The following is a 14,708-nucleotide window of genomic DNA, read 5'->3' on the forward strand; positions in this document are numbered from 1 at the left end:
AAGTTGAAATGGTTTGACACATTTAGCTACAACTCCCACAATTCAACAGAAGGTGAATTTCCGGTCACATGACTGTCACGTGCTCCTCCGCTTCTACGAGCGGCCAAAACACTACAGTCTGTGACCATTGCTAAACATAAGGAAATCACGACGGGACCAAACCGAATGTAAGTGTTAAAGACTGATTCAAACGTGACGCTAAAAACAGTTGTTTGTGTTGGTTTTGTCATTTGCTTGCAGCTTTTGTTAATTAGCTTTTACGAAACAAAGACAAAGAACAAAGCTGCCTTGGCCATTGATTCCCAGTGTAATTAAATTGTTAGCTCATTTTTTAAAACAGAAACCGGGATTTCATTCACGGTTATTGGTGGGGCTTTCTTTTTTTAAATCTTTTTTTTTTTCCTTTAGTAATTTTGCTTTCAGATTCGACGTTAGTACATGTCATACAAGGGCAATGTCCTCCTAATGAAGGAAGAAAAAATAGTCATTTTAATTTGAACATAAATAAATGGACTTTCAAAACAAAAGCATGAATTCAATGAGTTAAGGTTTCCTCCTGTTTAGAAGTACAGTACATAAGTGATTGTAGCGCATATTTTGTGTTTGTAGACTGCACAAGCCAGCCTGCTTTTGATTAAGACTTTTATTTCAGTAGGTTTGCATAAGAATCTATTGGTTTGTACTGAAAATGTTTAAATAAAATGTGTTTAGGAGTACTTTTGGGTATTAATAACAGAACACGTTGTCTTATTTATAAAAAAAAAAGTCAGAAAAATTAAAGGTTAACACTGGTGTGCTGCTGTTATGGTTTTTGTTGCTCATTGATAAATAATACATCTTTTTCATGATGAATGTTGACAGTAACAAATTCTGTCTATGTTTGACTCTGAAGGCTAACTTTCTGATGGCGATTAACACTGATGTGGAAGACTGGGGTGGTACCGGCAGCAATGATGCTGGAGAAAGGGCATGGCTCCTGCAGAGCCCCAGTGTGGACTCTGTCCAGCACCCGGAGATGGCTGAGAGGAGCAGGGGCGTTTCAACCCTGGGAGCCGTGTTCATTGTTGTGAATGCAGCTCTGGGCGCAGGTCTACTCAATTTTCCAGCTGCTTTCAACATGGCGGGAGGAGTCACTGCAGGAGTGGTGCTTCAGATGGTAAGGAGAATGGTGTACTATCCTTGATAAGTGTTTTCTCCCCCGGTCTCCCTCACAATCACATGTTGTGCTAAAAGCTAAACAAACAGCTTCAGATTTGTTGATTTTGGATCTAATCAGATGTACTTGAGTGGATTTTCTAGCCTCTGGAGAAGACAAACGGAGACAAACAAAAAATCTAAATGCCTTATAGCTTTGGATCGTAAAGCAATTTAAAAGGCCTCTGTTCTTTATATTCAAAGGTGACAAATTGCATTCATTTTCTGCATTATGTTAACCCTTTGTTTCCTGCTTCTGCTTTACAGTTTATGCTGATCTTCATCATCAGTGGGCTTGTCATCCTGGGCTACTGCTCCCTCGTATGTGCTTTATTTTACATTCATGTTGTGTTTTGTTCCACCTGACATCGTGTGCAGCTTTTGGTCTTATTGTTTTTCTCCAATTCTTGGTCATTTTAAGAAAACGTATTGAAAACAGAATGCTTTTGCAAATTGTGAGGTTCTTCTTGAAGCTTCAGCGAAAAGCTGGACTTTCACTTCCTTAATAGCTCAGACATAAGCTCATGTGCTAAATATGCGTAGTGATAAAGTGTCAAATCAGCAGCATTTATCTATTTTCCTAAATGTGTACATTTGAAAAAGTTATAGTGTGTTAATAGATTTTTAGAAAAGTTCTTAGAATAGCTTCTTTCAAGGACTAATCTTATGGTGGAGCAGGTCTGTTACATTGAGCTTAGTCTGTTTGGCTGGTTAGAAACTATAAAAAAAGGAAATGGATATAAAGTCAAATTTATGTGTGAATACCTGGGGAGAAACACTTTACCAAAAGTGCTCATGCATGTTTTATATTTGTATTTATCTGTTTTTTTTCCAGGTCAGTAATGAAGCCACCTACCAAGAGGTTGTCCGAGCCACGTGTGGAAAAGTCACCGGAGTCTTATGTGAGGTAGCCATCGCTATCTACACTTTTGGTACCTGCATCGCTTTCTTCATTGTCATCGGGGACCAGCTGGATCGCTGTAAGTGCATTCAGGAGTGGGCAATCCTCCACTCACCTCCAAGTAATCTTAAATTGTGAAGCACTGTGCTGTTTTCAACAGTGGTGGTTAGGTTTGGTTTTTCTCTATTTAGTTTAGTGGTGGTATAAAGTAAAGCTAGTGCAGGGATTGACGAGGGCAAAGAGTATCTTGGTTTAATCCAGTCAGCTTTTTTGCTCGGTGAGTGCGTCTCTCATGTGACAAACCTTCACATATCCTTGAGCTGAGGAGCTGACTCAGTGGAAACGCTTCATATCTGCTGTTTGTTCAGATGTTTACATTTTATTTCCTGCACAGTTATTTTCACATCTACAATTTCTACGTGAAAACTTTCTGTAATCATTGATTGTTGCTGCAGTGATTGCTGCTGTAGAGGATAAAATAGATGGAAAAGTCAGTAACCACTGGTATACTGACCGCAAGTTTACCACCGTCATTACTGCGATCCTGGTCATTCTTCCTCTCTCCATCCCCAAAGAGATCGGCTTTCAGAAGTATGCAAGGTAATCCTAACCTTTTACAGTTATTTGAAGCTTCTCCTTACATGGAGAATTAAATCTTTTTAGAGAAGGTTGGGTTTGGTCATTCTGCATGAGGATCATCTCGTGTTTTCTTCTGTAGTACCTTGAGTGTAATTGGAACCTGGTACGTCACAATTGTGGTCATTTTGAGGTACATCTGGCCAGACAAAAAGGTGACTCCAGCTTATATTCCCACCAGGTAAATCCATTTTTATGACACTTCTTTTTAAAAAACGTTTTTACAGATAATTTGGCTGAAGTCATCTTCATATTTTCATCCCGGCTTCTTTGGAATAAATTGCTCTTTTTGTTTTTGTGACAGTTCTGCTTCCTGGACGGCAGTTTTTAATGCAATGCCCACAATATGCTTCGGTTTCCAGGTATTTCCTCATTTGTTGTGATTGACGTTCTAACATGATGTGTCCGGGAGGTTTTTATTTTTTAGTTTTTGCTGAAGTGTTCTCCTCTCATCCCCCCTGCAGTGTCACGTCAGCTGTGTGCCAGTGTTCAACAGCATGAGAAAGAAGGAGATTAAACCCTGGGGATTTGTCGTGACCCTCAGCATGATCATTTGCCTTTTTGTTTACACAGGAACAGGTATGTCATCGTGTATTAGCAATGCACACTCAATAGGATGCGGCATATCTTTTGAGTAGAGCTGCATCCCAGCCAGTCACTCAAAAATAAACAAGCTGATAAAGAAAGTCTCCTCGGTGCTGCAGACGGCATTCAATCATCCAAAGCACATTCATCTAAAGAAAATTGAAAAGGGTGCAAAACATGATGGACAGCAGCGTACATCCTTAGAAAACAATTTTTATATAGAAAAAAGCAAGTTTGAAAAAAAAAAAGATGCTTATGTTGTAATCTTGTTAAAAATACTTTGTTGAATGAAGACTTTTGTGTGGCAGGCGTTTGTGGCTACTTGACCTTTGGCTCCAGCGTGAATCAGGATGTGCTGATGTCGTACCCTTCAGATGACATCGCCGTGGCTTTTGCAAGAGCATTCATCGTCATCTGTGTGATCACCTCCTACCCCATTTTACACTTCTGTGGCAGGTAAAAAAAACAACAACTTCTCTTTCCTTCTAGTTTCTGTCAAAATAGAACATTTTAATAAAGAGAAATATTGGACACCACCCTCTGAGATAAACCTTCATACATAACAACTGATAGTTTGTATGTAAAAACCACAAGCTTTTTCAAGCTGCATTTTTTCATCTGCTCCTGATTCACAACGATTTGAAGAAAGAAATACTCAGAAATGCAATTTTAATATTATTTGCCTTTATCATAAAAAAGTTACAAAAACATAAAAAAACTCCATTTTCATTGGAGTGGGTCTTTAATTTATAGTTTTTTTAACTACCCCATTATACTCTCATTATTTTTCTACAAATAGCTCAAAGATAAATGATCTTTTTTCAATTACAACTTTACTTTTGCTTTGAGACAATAGCACTGGACGTTTGTGAAAACATCAAGGGTATCAACAGCAGTCTGCTATGATTAGAAAGAGGTTGAAAGACTCTCTGATGGTTCAGACAACAAAGATTCATTTGATCATTTTAATACAAAAAAATAAAAGTGGTTCCTTTTTGTGTTAAGAAGGTCATATAAATGCAGTCTTGATCAACAAAAAAAAAACTGAAGCTGAAACAAAGCAGAGCTGTCAATCAATCAGTTGATGAATCATTTAATCAGTTTTACTCTGCCATTGTCTACTTTGTAAGTCGATGCAAAATTTCCACTAAGCTGTGTGAATATTTAAAGGAGTCCTTTCTTTCACTTGTTCATTAATTTAGTTTAGTCTGTCTAGTTGGTTCAGTTTAGAATTTCCTTAATGAATTTTATGTATTCACAATCCTTTTGATTTTATGTGTACTTTACAATTACCGGTATGAAGCCCATTGAAACGACTGTTGCTGTGATTTTGGGCTATATACAGAAAATTGAATTGAATTAATGTTATTGATTATCCTTTTCAGCTGATACACTGAGTATGGCTAACATAATTTTTATTCAATAAACTTCTCATCTTTCATAATGCCAAATTTGTGGAGCATTTCCTCACTGCAGTCTGCTGTAATGGGGTGTCCCTGCAGGGCAGTCGTAGAAGGACTTTGGCTGCGTTTTCAAGGTGAACAGGTGGAGGTATGCGTGCGCCGCGAGCAGAGGAGGAGGATCCTGCAGACACTGGTGTGGTTTGTTGTCACCCTGGTCCTCGCCCTCTTCATCCCAGACATCGGCCGTGTCATCTCACTTATAGGAGGGCTGGCGGCCTGTTTCATCTTTGTGTTTCCAGGTGCGTCCTGTGCTCTCTTCTAAATACACTGTCCCTATCCATGACACACTGCAATGTTTGTCTGCTCTTTTACTAACAGGTTTGTGTTTGATGCAAGCAAAAATGTCAGAGACAGAGAGCCGATCTTTGAGGTGAGATGCTCTATTTTTTTTTCTGCTTTTGTGGAATATTTCTTTAAGTGTGATTGAAGCTTGCATTAGATGAACTGCATGTAAAGCTCTGTTACTGTGTCTTGAGACATTAAGTGAGATTTCCACAGTGTCTGTAGGCTTTTATAAAGTCCAAATTAGACGTATTTGGCTGAAAAAGGCCAAAGCTTAGATTACAAGTGCCTTTGACACATTAAGTCAACTTTTTATATTGGTACTACTTGGAAAAACGGCATACTCAAACCATGTTTTGTAATCTTTTGCTACAATTTTGTTTTTTTATAAACATTGGATGTTTTTATTCCCATGTAAACTGGGCTAATAAATCATGAGTTGCCTGCATTTCTGTTTACAGTTTTTCTCAGTCACTTTAGTACAATTCTCAGATCAGTATTGAACTTTGCAAATACGTGTGTGCATTTCTCCAAACAATTTGTACAAACAGCAAAACACTATGGATTTCTTGCAAAAGCCTGTAACTTGCTCAAAATCTTTAGTTCATCTCTCAAAACTAAGTCTTTATGTCATTGAACATCTCAGTGCCATCAGAATGTCAAGTCCTTGTGTCATTGTCTACGAACAAGACAGTCAAATTACTTAGTCATGTTGTCAATATAACTGTGTACTTTTAAGGGAGGTTCTGATGTAAACTATGGCTAAAGTTTTGATGACAATTATTGTAAAATGTAAGTTACACCTTTTCTGTTTGATTGCAAGAGACTGGACAAGATTCACATTTACACTTTTATTGTTCATATTGTAATTTGTTGACAGACCATGTCATACCAACATAGAAAAAACCCACTGCAAACAGTATCACAAAGGGAAAAAAAAGATAGGAAAATACTCTGTACGACAGTACAGGCAGTGCAGTAGGAAGTGGTGTGGTCTTCCTACACCTCTTGTTGTTCCTGTATGTTAGGCCACAAATTCTCATCCTCATCACAGCGAATATCCTCTCTTGAAATGCAGCGAAATATGTTTGTCACATTATGACAACTTGGTCAACCATTTTGCAGTTAATTACTTATACGATGAAATAATGACTAGGAGTTTTGAGGAGTAAGACTATTGCACAGTGAACTATATAATACATTTTGATCAACATGACATAAACAATTGATAATGTAGCAAAGAGCAGAGAATTGTACATAATCATTTGCATGGATGTACCAAAGCAATTGCAACTTGTTCAAAGAAGTGAGAAACTGCTTATATGATGTGCACAAGTGACATCATGATGTGAAGACTGAACAAATAGTTTGGGGAATTTCTTTCTGATCTGAGAATTGTACTAAAGCGACTGAGAAAAACTTTAAGTTAATAAATAACACCAAATTTGCATTTTAGGTCCCTAATAAAACATCAACTTTTTTCTGATATTAAGCAGCAGTTGCATAACAACGATAAAGGCTCCCTCTTTAAAAAGCTTTTATTTTGAAAAGCTGCGGTGATAGAAGCCCAAAATTGTAAATGGTATATTTTTCAGCACTAGGAAATGTTATATGGATTAAAAATATATTTGTAAAGTTAATATTTTTGGCTATTCTACATACAGTTAGACTTTTTATTTCTCTAAAAGATGGTTCAATATATAGACAACGTGGTAAAATAAACATGGTACTTATTTTTAATAGAAACATCATTAAAAACACAACTAAAAATAAAATTGTTTTATCAAACTTTATTTTCTTTGATACTAATATTTTTTTGGCTACCTTCTTCACAGCTGGCATGCTTTGGTAGGCTTTGGTGTTGCCATGGTTACCCTTGGTGCGTTCATCTTTGGCCTCACAACCTCAAACTCCATCTATCAAGATGTCGTCAACTAGAGGGGCTGGTTGTTTTCAGAACCAGAGTGTTCCTCCAAGATGGGACAGCTCGGACCTCTGCTGGTACCATGAACAGCTGAATGAGATGAAGCAACTCATGTTCAAAGATCCTGATCATCATCATCTGTTCCAACACAAACTGCCAAGATCTGCAACATTTGGCTGCAGCAAAGAGTGACCACAAAAATCCAGACTTCACTCTGTCATTCCAGAGGGAGACGGACCGCCCTTTTCATCTGTTGACACTTTATTGATGATTTATTACTGTTCATAGGAAATGAAGGACTCTGCGTAGAAAGGTCTTACAATCAAATTGATTTTACGGATGAAATTGTACCAATTTATGACTTTTCACTTGCATGTTAATGTTGCTTATAGAAAGCAGATGTGTGTTCTGATCCACAATCATCTCATACCGAAACTTTGTCTTTTTCACCGCAAAACAGGTTTAAGCATTATGTTGAACATGACAAGACAGCATGTTTTAAATATTTAACAAGTTACATAACTAGTTAAAGTAAGTTTAGGGCAGAATACCTCAATTGTTTTCAACTGTGGACTTTAAGTTGTTTTATTTTTCCTTTTGGAAAGATACTTAATTATGTTTGACTTTGACTTGCACTAAAAATGCAGAGCTGTTTATTGAAGCTCACAGCCTAACTAGCTGGTAGGACTGTTTAGACTAAGTGGACAACCTGCATGCTTTTATAACGAGAACCAGTCCCTAATACAAGTGTTAGCTTTCTGGTTAGAGAATGTGGAATCAATAGTTAGTCAAATGAACAAATTACACTTTTGACATCAGCTTCATGACAAAAATAATATACTTTTGAAACCAAAGTTTAAGCTTTAAGTTAAATTCTCATCATGCCAAGTCTCTGCTGATTGCTGTACATAGATGGTTGTAAATATAAATCATTTTATTTCCTAATTTGTAATTAGTGAAGCTGCAAAAGGAAACCTAAGAACTGGCAGACTAGCAGCACATTTATCTGTGCAAAAATGATACCGATAGTCCTATATAGGCATTTTGTAGCAACTCTAATGGAGAATCTGGACTTCAATGTCTAAAGTTTTTGAGTTCAGATTTTTTTTCTTCACGCTGATAGACTTGATTTGTTTTTTTCAAAGGGAAAGAAAGCATTACAGCAGGGCTGGCCAACTTTTTTCCTTAAAGTCTGCCTCTCTGGGTGTGTTGTCGTTCTCTCTACACTACTTCCTGTTGACTTTATACCTTAAGTGTTTCCTCTTTCTAATTCGAACACATCTGATCCAGGTAAGGACAGTTAGAAAATGGACAGGGTGGTAGATCTCAAGGACCAGGGTTGGTCAGCCCTGTGTTAAAGCTTCAGGCAGTATTTATCTGAAAATTTCAGTGTTGTGGTGCTAAACTATTTTGTGGCAAGAGCACTTCACTTTTTGAATCTAAATATTGCACACCGCCATATTCCAATCAACATTTTCCCTCTTTTGGTTGGCTGGAAAGATCAGGGAAAATCAAAGACTCACCCATCATCAGATTTCGATGCTTTTGCTCTCGTCAAGTCACATTGTGTCATATGGTTTTGAGTTCTGTACATTAAACTGATGAAAATGCATGTCCATAAACAAAGTAGGATATGTGCAATGATGGACGGAGCTGAAGTGGACTTATTTTAATTAAGTTTATTTGTGGTTGCTGTTCTGGATGGATTTTTTTAATATTCAAATGTAAACAAAACAAACTAAAGAAAAAAATGCCTGTGCAGAAAAGCCCATATGTTGGGGTGTGGAGTATGTCTTTTTTTTTTTTTTTTTTTTTTTAAATATCTACTTCTAAAAAATTTTGCATGGAGCAGATTCACACACCATCACCAGAGGAGCGAGGATGTTTTGACGAAGCACTTCTCAGACTAAAATATCACCTTTTAATCAAATACCTGAAAAGACTCAGAAAGAACTCACAAAATACATCATCGTTTGGTTTTTATTAGAAAAACTAGTTTTACCCCCGATTGTTTTTAGAATCACCAATGAGTTGACTTTGTAACTCCATTGAGGGACCAGCTTTTGGTTTTCACCGATAAGGAAAGAAAATTTAACATTACATGCACATTTAACAATGACAATAAGGCACTGCAAAGATTTAGAAAAGAACAGTTTTTGGGCTGAGAGAAATCATTTGCAAATATTTAAAATTATCCAAGAGCTGTAAAAATTTCCAGCCCACATGAGGAAGTTTACAATTCTTACACAGTTAAATGGCCTAAACCTTGTCCCTTTTCCCATTTTACTGATTTTTTTTCCCTTAAAAATAAACAGCAGCTGATGTGTGCAGAATGCAGCCCTGATTAGATCTTAGTAGGAGGTGTTTGTTATAAAGGACCGGAACATTTGAAGAGCTGGACCTGGAGCCCACTGTGGAACCATGTGACCTGCACCCTGAAACACAGATGACACTTATGACAAGTCGGTTCTAACCTGCAGCAGGACAGCTGCACAAAACTTACCTTAACTGTCAGGAAAGTGATGTTTGCAAACTGTTGGTAGAAACCAGCAACCTGGTCTTCATAAAGCCATGTCTGATATCTGGTGGTGGGCTAGAAACAAACAAAAAATGTATACCTAAGTAGTATTTTAACAATGGATAAAAGATGTAGAAAAACCTTCAAAGTAAGAAGTTGTATGGCAAAACACCATAAGGTATCATCTAATAATGATTGTGTACAGGAGCTTAATGTAAGGCATCAGTGACGGTTTGGAGAAGTTGGGGACTTTGCAGAAGTTGGGGTATAATTTAAAGCATTTAATCAAGATATCACTTAATGCAGATACTTCAAATGCATCACTACAGTCTAAATCCAAGCAGCTCAAAGGCTTTTTGGAGATAATGAAAAAGGGCAAACCTCCTAACATCAGGAAATTTTAATCTCCACAAATGCCCTGGTGCAGGTTTTTTCATTTTAAAGAGTATTCTCCAACCCTAGGACTCACATACCTTGATGCCGAGGTCCTCTACGAACCACTGGTCTCCAAGGAAGTTACAGGCCATGTCTGTGTCTCCGTTGTAGACGAGAGACCTCAGGCCCAGAGACAGCAGCTTCTGATAAACGTCCTTCACTGTGGAGTACAGAGTCTTGTACTTTTCTCCTACAGCGTCACTGGAGGAATAACAACAAGTCATAGCATTGTTACAAATGAATCAAATACTGCTGATTTTTTTCTTTTCAGTTTTTAACTGTCATACTGAATTTAGTTTAGAGTTTCACTGCATTAGAGTTCTTCAACCAAAGGGATGCAGGCAATTAAAGAAAACGCCTCATTGTTATGAATAAAAATCAAATGAAATGAAAATCCGCAACATGCACTTATCCTTGACTGACCGTGTCAGAATTTCCTAACATTCCTGATTTCTGTGTGTACCTGCAGATATCCCACAGGGGAAGAACATCTGGAATGTGCAAAGCTTTCCTCACGTCGCCTCTGTTCAGCCAGTTTGTCTGAGCCGTGCTGTTTATGCAGGGAGGGACTCCGCCAAGAGACGGAGTGGGAGTTCTAGTACCTGGAAGCTTCAGTAAAAGATTTTGATTAAAAAAAATGTGAGGCAGCAAAATAAAACAAAAAAACACAAGCGAATAGCCTTTTGCTAGGGCACCTTGTAAGTGTGCAGTTGTTTCTTGAACATCTTAAACAGATGTCTCATGGCAAACTCATATCCTCTGTGGAACCTTTGGCCGCCCTCACAGTCCAAGTACAAGGCATACTCATTGAGACCAGTTTCATACACAATATTAAAGGCCACATTTACCTGCAAAGAGAAATGAAAATGGACTCTCAGGGGCCAATCTTGCAAAAAAATCAGGAAGCTGATGGTGTTCACAGAGTGCATACTTACCATTGTCTGACAGGTCTCTGAACTGCTGTTATAAAAGTTACAGTTTGACTTATTACAGCAATTTATGTTGAGATCGCGCCACAAACTGCATGGAAAACAGACCAACAGTCACTGCATGAAATATTTAAAGCCTTCATTTAAATGTGATATGACAGAATTGAATCGTTAAGTTTATTTTACATTAAGCTTTTGGAGGGAAAGAAAAGGGCTTGTCTCTTTTTTTATTTTAATTTTTTACATTTTTTCTGGATTTTAGATGGTATGGTGTAAGTTGACTGTTAAGTGAATTCAGGGTGATGGTGTTCTTCAAGTGTGTATTAGGTCTGCCAATCTGTAAATTCACATCATCTTATGCGATCCTGTAGGGCAGGTCAGCATCTCAGAATTTGAAAATTCAACCCAAGAAAATGATCGCAGAATACTACAGGCAGACAGCTATGATAAAATCTAAGAAAATTAGTCATAACACAAAAATAATTTCTTTTTTAAGTATGTCTTTTCCTAAAATCTTTCCAATCAGTCAGAATAAAATGGACCTTAAAGAGACAGAAACTCAAACATTACAAAAATAAGTGCAAAAAGTTAACAGATTCAACAATTTCCAATATTTTTAAAATACTTTTTGTGAATGTAAAACCTTTAAATCATTTCTGTTTTCTGTAGATAATTACACTTTACATACTTTAATGAAAATTAAAACAAATAGATATGTTTTGTACAGAATTCCTCAGCACACAGGATGTACAAAAAGACACTTACTCTTCTCCAAAGAGGCCATGATAATAACCAAAGTATATCAAGGATTGGTCATTCAGAGCGAAGCTGCTGAGACCGTTTCCAACTGCAAAGCCCTTCAAAGACATCAAGATTTCAAAACATATATTTGAAGCTTAACATGAGATTTAACCCCTTGACGCCTGAATTTATTTCCAGCTATGAAAAAAAAAAACGTATGTATTTGCTGTCAAGTAGATGCTATATCAAGGTAAGTTTGTACCTGAAGTGGTTTGGTACAAATTTGCAAATTTGTTCATTTGAAAGCGCATTGCGGAAGTGAAAAAGGCGTCACGTTTTAAAAGGAAGCAACTCACCTTAAAATTGATTTTAGCCTCTCCTGTGGCCACATGGAGGCTGAGCGTTGGTGCATAAATTCCACCGTAACTCTCTCCAAAGATGAAAAACTCGTTCTGGGTGAAGTTTGGGAACTTTTTAAAGAAGCTCTGCAGGGCTTTGTAATTATCTTCAGCAACCTAAAACAAAGATGGTGGTTCCTTATTTTTTTATGCCATCTCTAAACTTTTCTCCCCAAAGTGTATCGTTTTATATAGCTCACCTGGTTGTCATCAATTGGGTAAGGCTGATCGGAGTAGGAGTATCCCACTCCTGCAGGGGATTCAAGATACAGCATATTTGCAATCTTATTCCAGCTGTATAGGTTCTCATAGAGAGTGGTTCCATCATCGTTTACCTGAAAAACACGAGCAATCCTGTCAGCCATAAGCCCCATCAAACCCTTCATCAAGCTAGGAACACAGAGAGTGAGGCTGACGTGAAACGGTCCATTCTCTGACAGGAATCCATCCAGGGAGCTGCAGCCGGGGCCTCCGTTCAGCCAGAGGACCACAGGGTCGGTGGCGGGGTCTTCTTGAGAAGTCACAAACCTACCGTGATGTAAATTTGGAGTTATTTTCATAACTTATTATCTGAATTTTCAAAGAATTGTCTGTCTGGATTAGCTGTGCACCATAAACATAATGTATAAAAACTAAAGTAAAATTCGTACAGAGTTTATTTCCCACTTCATGGCTCTGGTCCAAACATCTCTAAATCTCTGGAGTTTGTTTATGTTTATTTTAGACTAATTTTTCTGTTCAAAATGTCATCTTCATAAAATAGTATAGCAGTAGGAGATCATCAAAAATGATTGAAGTTACATTGGAGTTGCATAGATAGCGGGTCACGTGACATTATCAGAAACACATGGTCAAAGTGAGGATACACCACCCCAAAGAAAAAAATAAAACAAAAAAGCCACTAAGAATTTCTCATTTGTTGAAAAGTAAGTTACAGAAATATTCGCATATTGTGAACTAGAGAGACATGTGAGCAAAAATGCAAAACAAACTCTGAAAAAAGGAACAAAATCTCTGTAAGAGCAGAATAAAATGACAAATAATTACACCATTATTGCCAACTATCGATGCTTCCTCTCACCAGTAATGCAGGAACCTCCCGGGTCCAGCTTGGAGGTATCCGGACCATTGACGATAGTTCGGTTTGAACGTCATACCGGGTAGTTCCGTCACCTCATCAGGAGCATACTGAGCGTGCGAACCGAGCCCAAAAGCGGCCAGCAAACACAACACGATATGCATCTCGGAGGCTCACAATAGTACAACAAAACATCCACAAACTTCACAACCACGAGGAATACGGAAGACTTTGACTTCCTCCACCGTCATCCGCGGCAGTCGCTAAAACATCAGCCCATGCAGCTTCCAAACCAAATCAGTCATATGACTGCTGCGCAGCGCAGTCACGTGCTCCTGACTTTTACAGAAGAACCTTGAACGCCGCTCCTAAAAAAAGCATCAAGAAAAAGCTGCGACCTGATTTTTAAAAAGTGCTTGACTGTTTTTGAATCTGTTAAGAAATGAACATAGACTAACGATCCAGAGCAAAAGTAAAAGTGGTACTATCTAATAAATGTCATGTTTACAAAAAAAGTAAAGAAAGAATTTAACTTGATCTAATATATAACGATATTAAGAATTATCTACAGTAACGTCTGATAAAACATAAAAGGCCTAGTTGTTTAATTCTTAAAAAGTTGTAAATAAAGCAGTCAAAACCTAAAATTTAATGAATAAAAAATTCCGAAAATAAAAACTTTCCCCAAAGTAGACTGCTTCCGGGGAGAAGGTATCACAATAAAATGAGCACCACGACAACAACGATTCATTTTCAGGGAGAGCAAAAAACATTTTTCTACAATCAATGAGGGTGAAATTAACAATGAAATAGGAGGGACGTATAAGACACATTTAGAACATCCAGATGCACTATATTTTACACGGTTCTTTGAGTAAATCGGACATTTGTTTGTGGAGTACGTTTGTTGAAACACATATAAAATTTTATTTTGAAGGAAAAAGGAAGTTAGCGAAATAAAGTGGCAGTAAAGCTAGTTCAAAAGCGTTCAAAAGTTCTAGGTCTAATTTGTTTGTTTTGCTACTAGTTACATGGATCCCGACGACTGTTTAGACGAGGAAACTCCTGCATATGATAGGAAGATGAAAAGTCTTCATTTGCTCACGACGAAGTTTGTCCAGTTACTAGAAGAAGCTGAAAACGGAGAGCTGGACCTCAGACACGTACGTAAACTGCAAGGTTGCCACATGATTTTGATACAAAAAAAAGGCAATTTTTTGCAGTATATTGTGGTGGCAAAGTTAAACAAAAATGAGCAACATGATATATTCAGAAAAACGACTCTCCATTTACATTAACTGTATTAAATATGTTGAATACATAGACAGATTTTAAAAATCTGTTAGTTAGCTCATTCCCCAATGATCACAGTCAGTGGAAACATAAATCAGTTTTATTTTAATTGCCTGTCCTCTTTTCAGGCTTTCAGTGCTCTGGCTGTTGGACAAAAGAGAAGAATCTACGACATCACAAATGTGTTGGAGGGCATTGGTCTTATCAGAAAATTATCTAAGAACCATGTAAAGTGGCAGTAAGTCGTCACTCTTCCTGCACTAATTGTGCTTTGTGTAAATTCTTGAGTATGACATTGTTTTTATAATATAATTTACTTAGCTTGAACTGC

The 14,708-nt window shown here is 37.4% G+C and overlaps 2 protein-coding genes across 2 annotated transcripts; one reads left to right on the forward strand and one right to left on the reverse strand.

Annotated features, from left to right (window-relative positions):
• Positions 1-27: 27 nt before the first annotated feature.
• On the forward strand, positions 28-8,758 carry slc38a7 (solute carrier family 38 member 7). Its single transcript, XM_004067201.5, has 12 exons — positions 28-167; positions 893-1,156; positions 1,462-1,515; positions 2,030-2,174; positions 2,551-2,695; positions 2,814-2,912; positions 3,036-3,093; positions 3,196-3,310; positions 3,625-3,772; positions 4,819-5,018; positions 5,098-5,149; positions 6,897-8,758. Exons 2-12 carry the CDS (start codon positions 905-907, stop codon positions 6,997-6,999), a joined length of 1,371 nt encoding a protein of 456 aa, XP_004067249.1. The 5' UTR covers positions 28-167; positions 893-904; the 3' UTR covers positions 7,000-8,758.
• Positions 8,759-8,947: 189 nt separating this feature from the next.
• On the reverse strand, positions 8,948-13,800 carry si:ch211-122f10.4 (Cathepsin A-like protein). The gene is made up of 11 exons (XM_004067202.5): positions 13,088-13,800; positions 12,423-12,534; positions 12,207-12,341; positions 11,965-12,123; positions 11,633-11,724; positions 10,874-10,958; positions 10,634-10,786; positions 10,402-10,547; positions 9,977-10,139; positions 9,489-9,578; positions 8,948-9,420 (listed from the first exon to the last, which is right to left on the reverse strand). Exons 1-11 carry the CDS (start codon positions 13,246-13,248, stop codon positions 9,337-9,339), a joined length of 1,380 nt encoding a protein of 459 aa, XP_004067250.1. The 5' UTR covers positions 13,249-13,800; the 3' UTR covers positions 8,948-9,336.
• Positions 13,801-14,708: the final 908 nt, after the last annotated feature.

This window comes from Oryzias latipes, chromosome 3 (assembly GCF_053564925.1).
Source record: "Oryzias latipes strain Hd-rR chromosome 3, Olatipes_Hd-rR_3.1".
Taxonomy (NCBI): Eukaryota; Metazoa; Chordata; class Actinopteri; order Beloniformes; family Adrianichthyidae; genus Oryzias; species Oryzias latipes.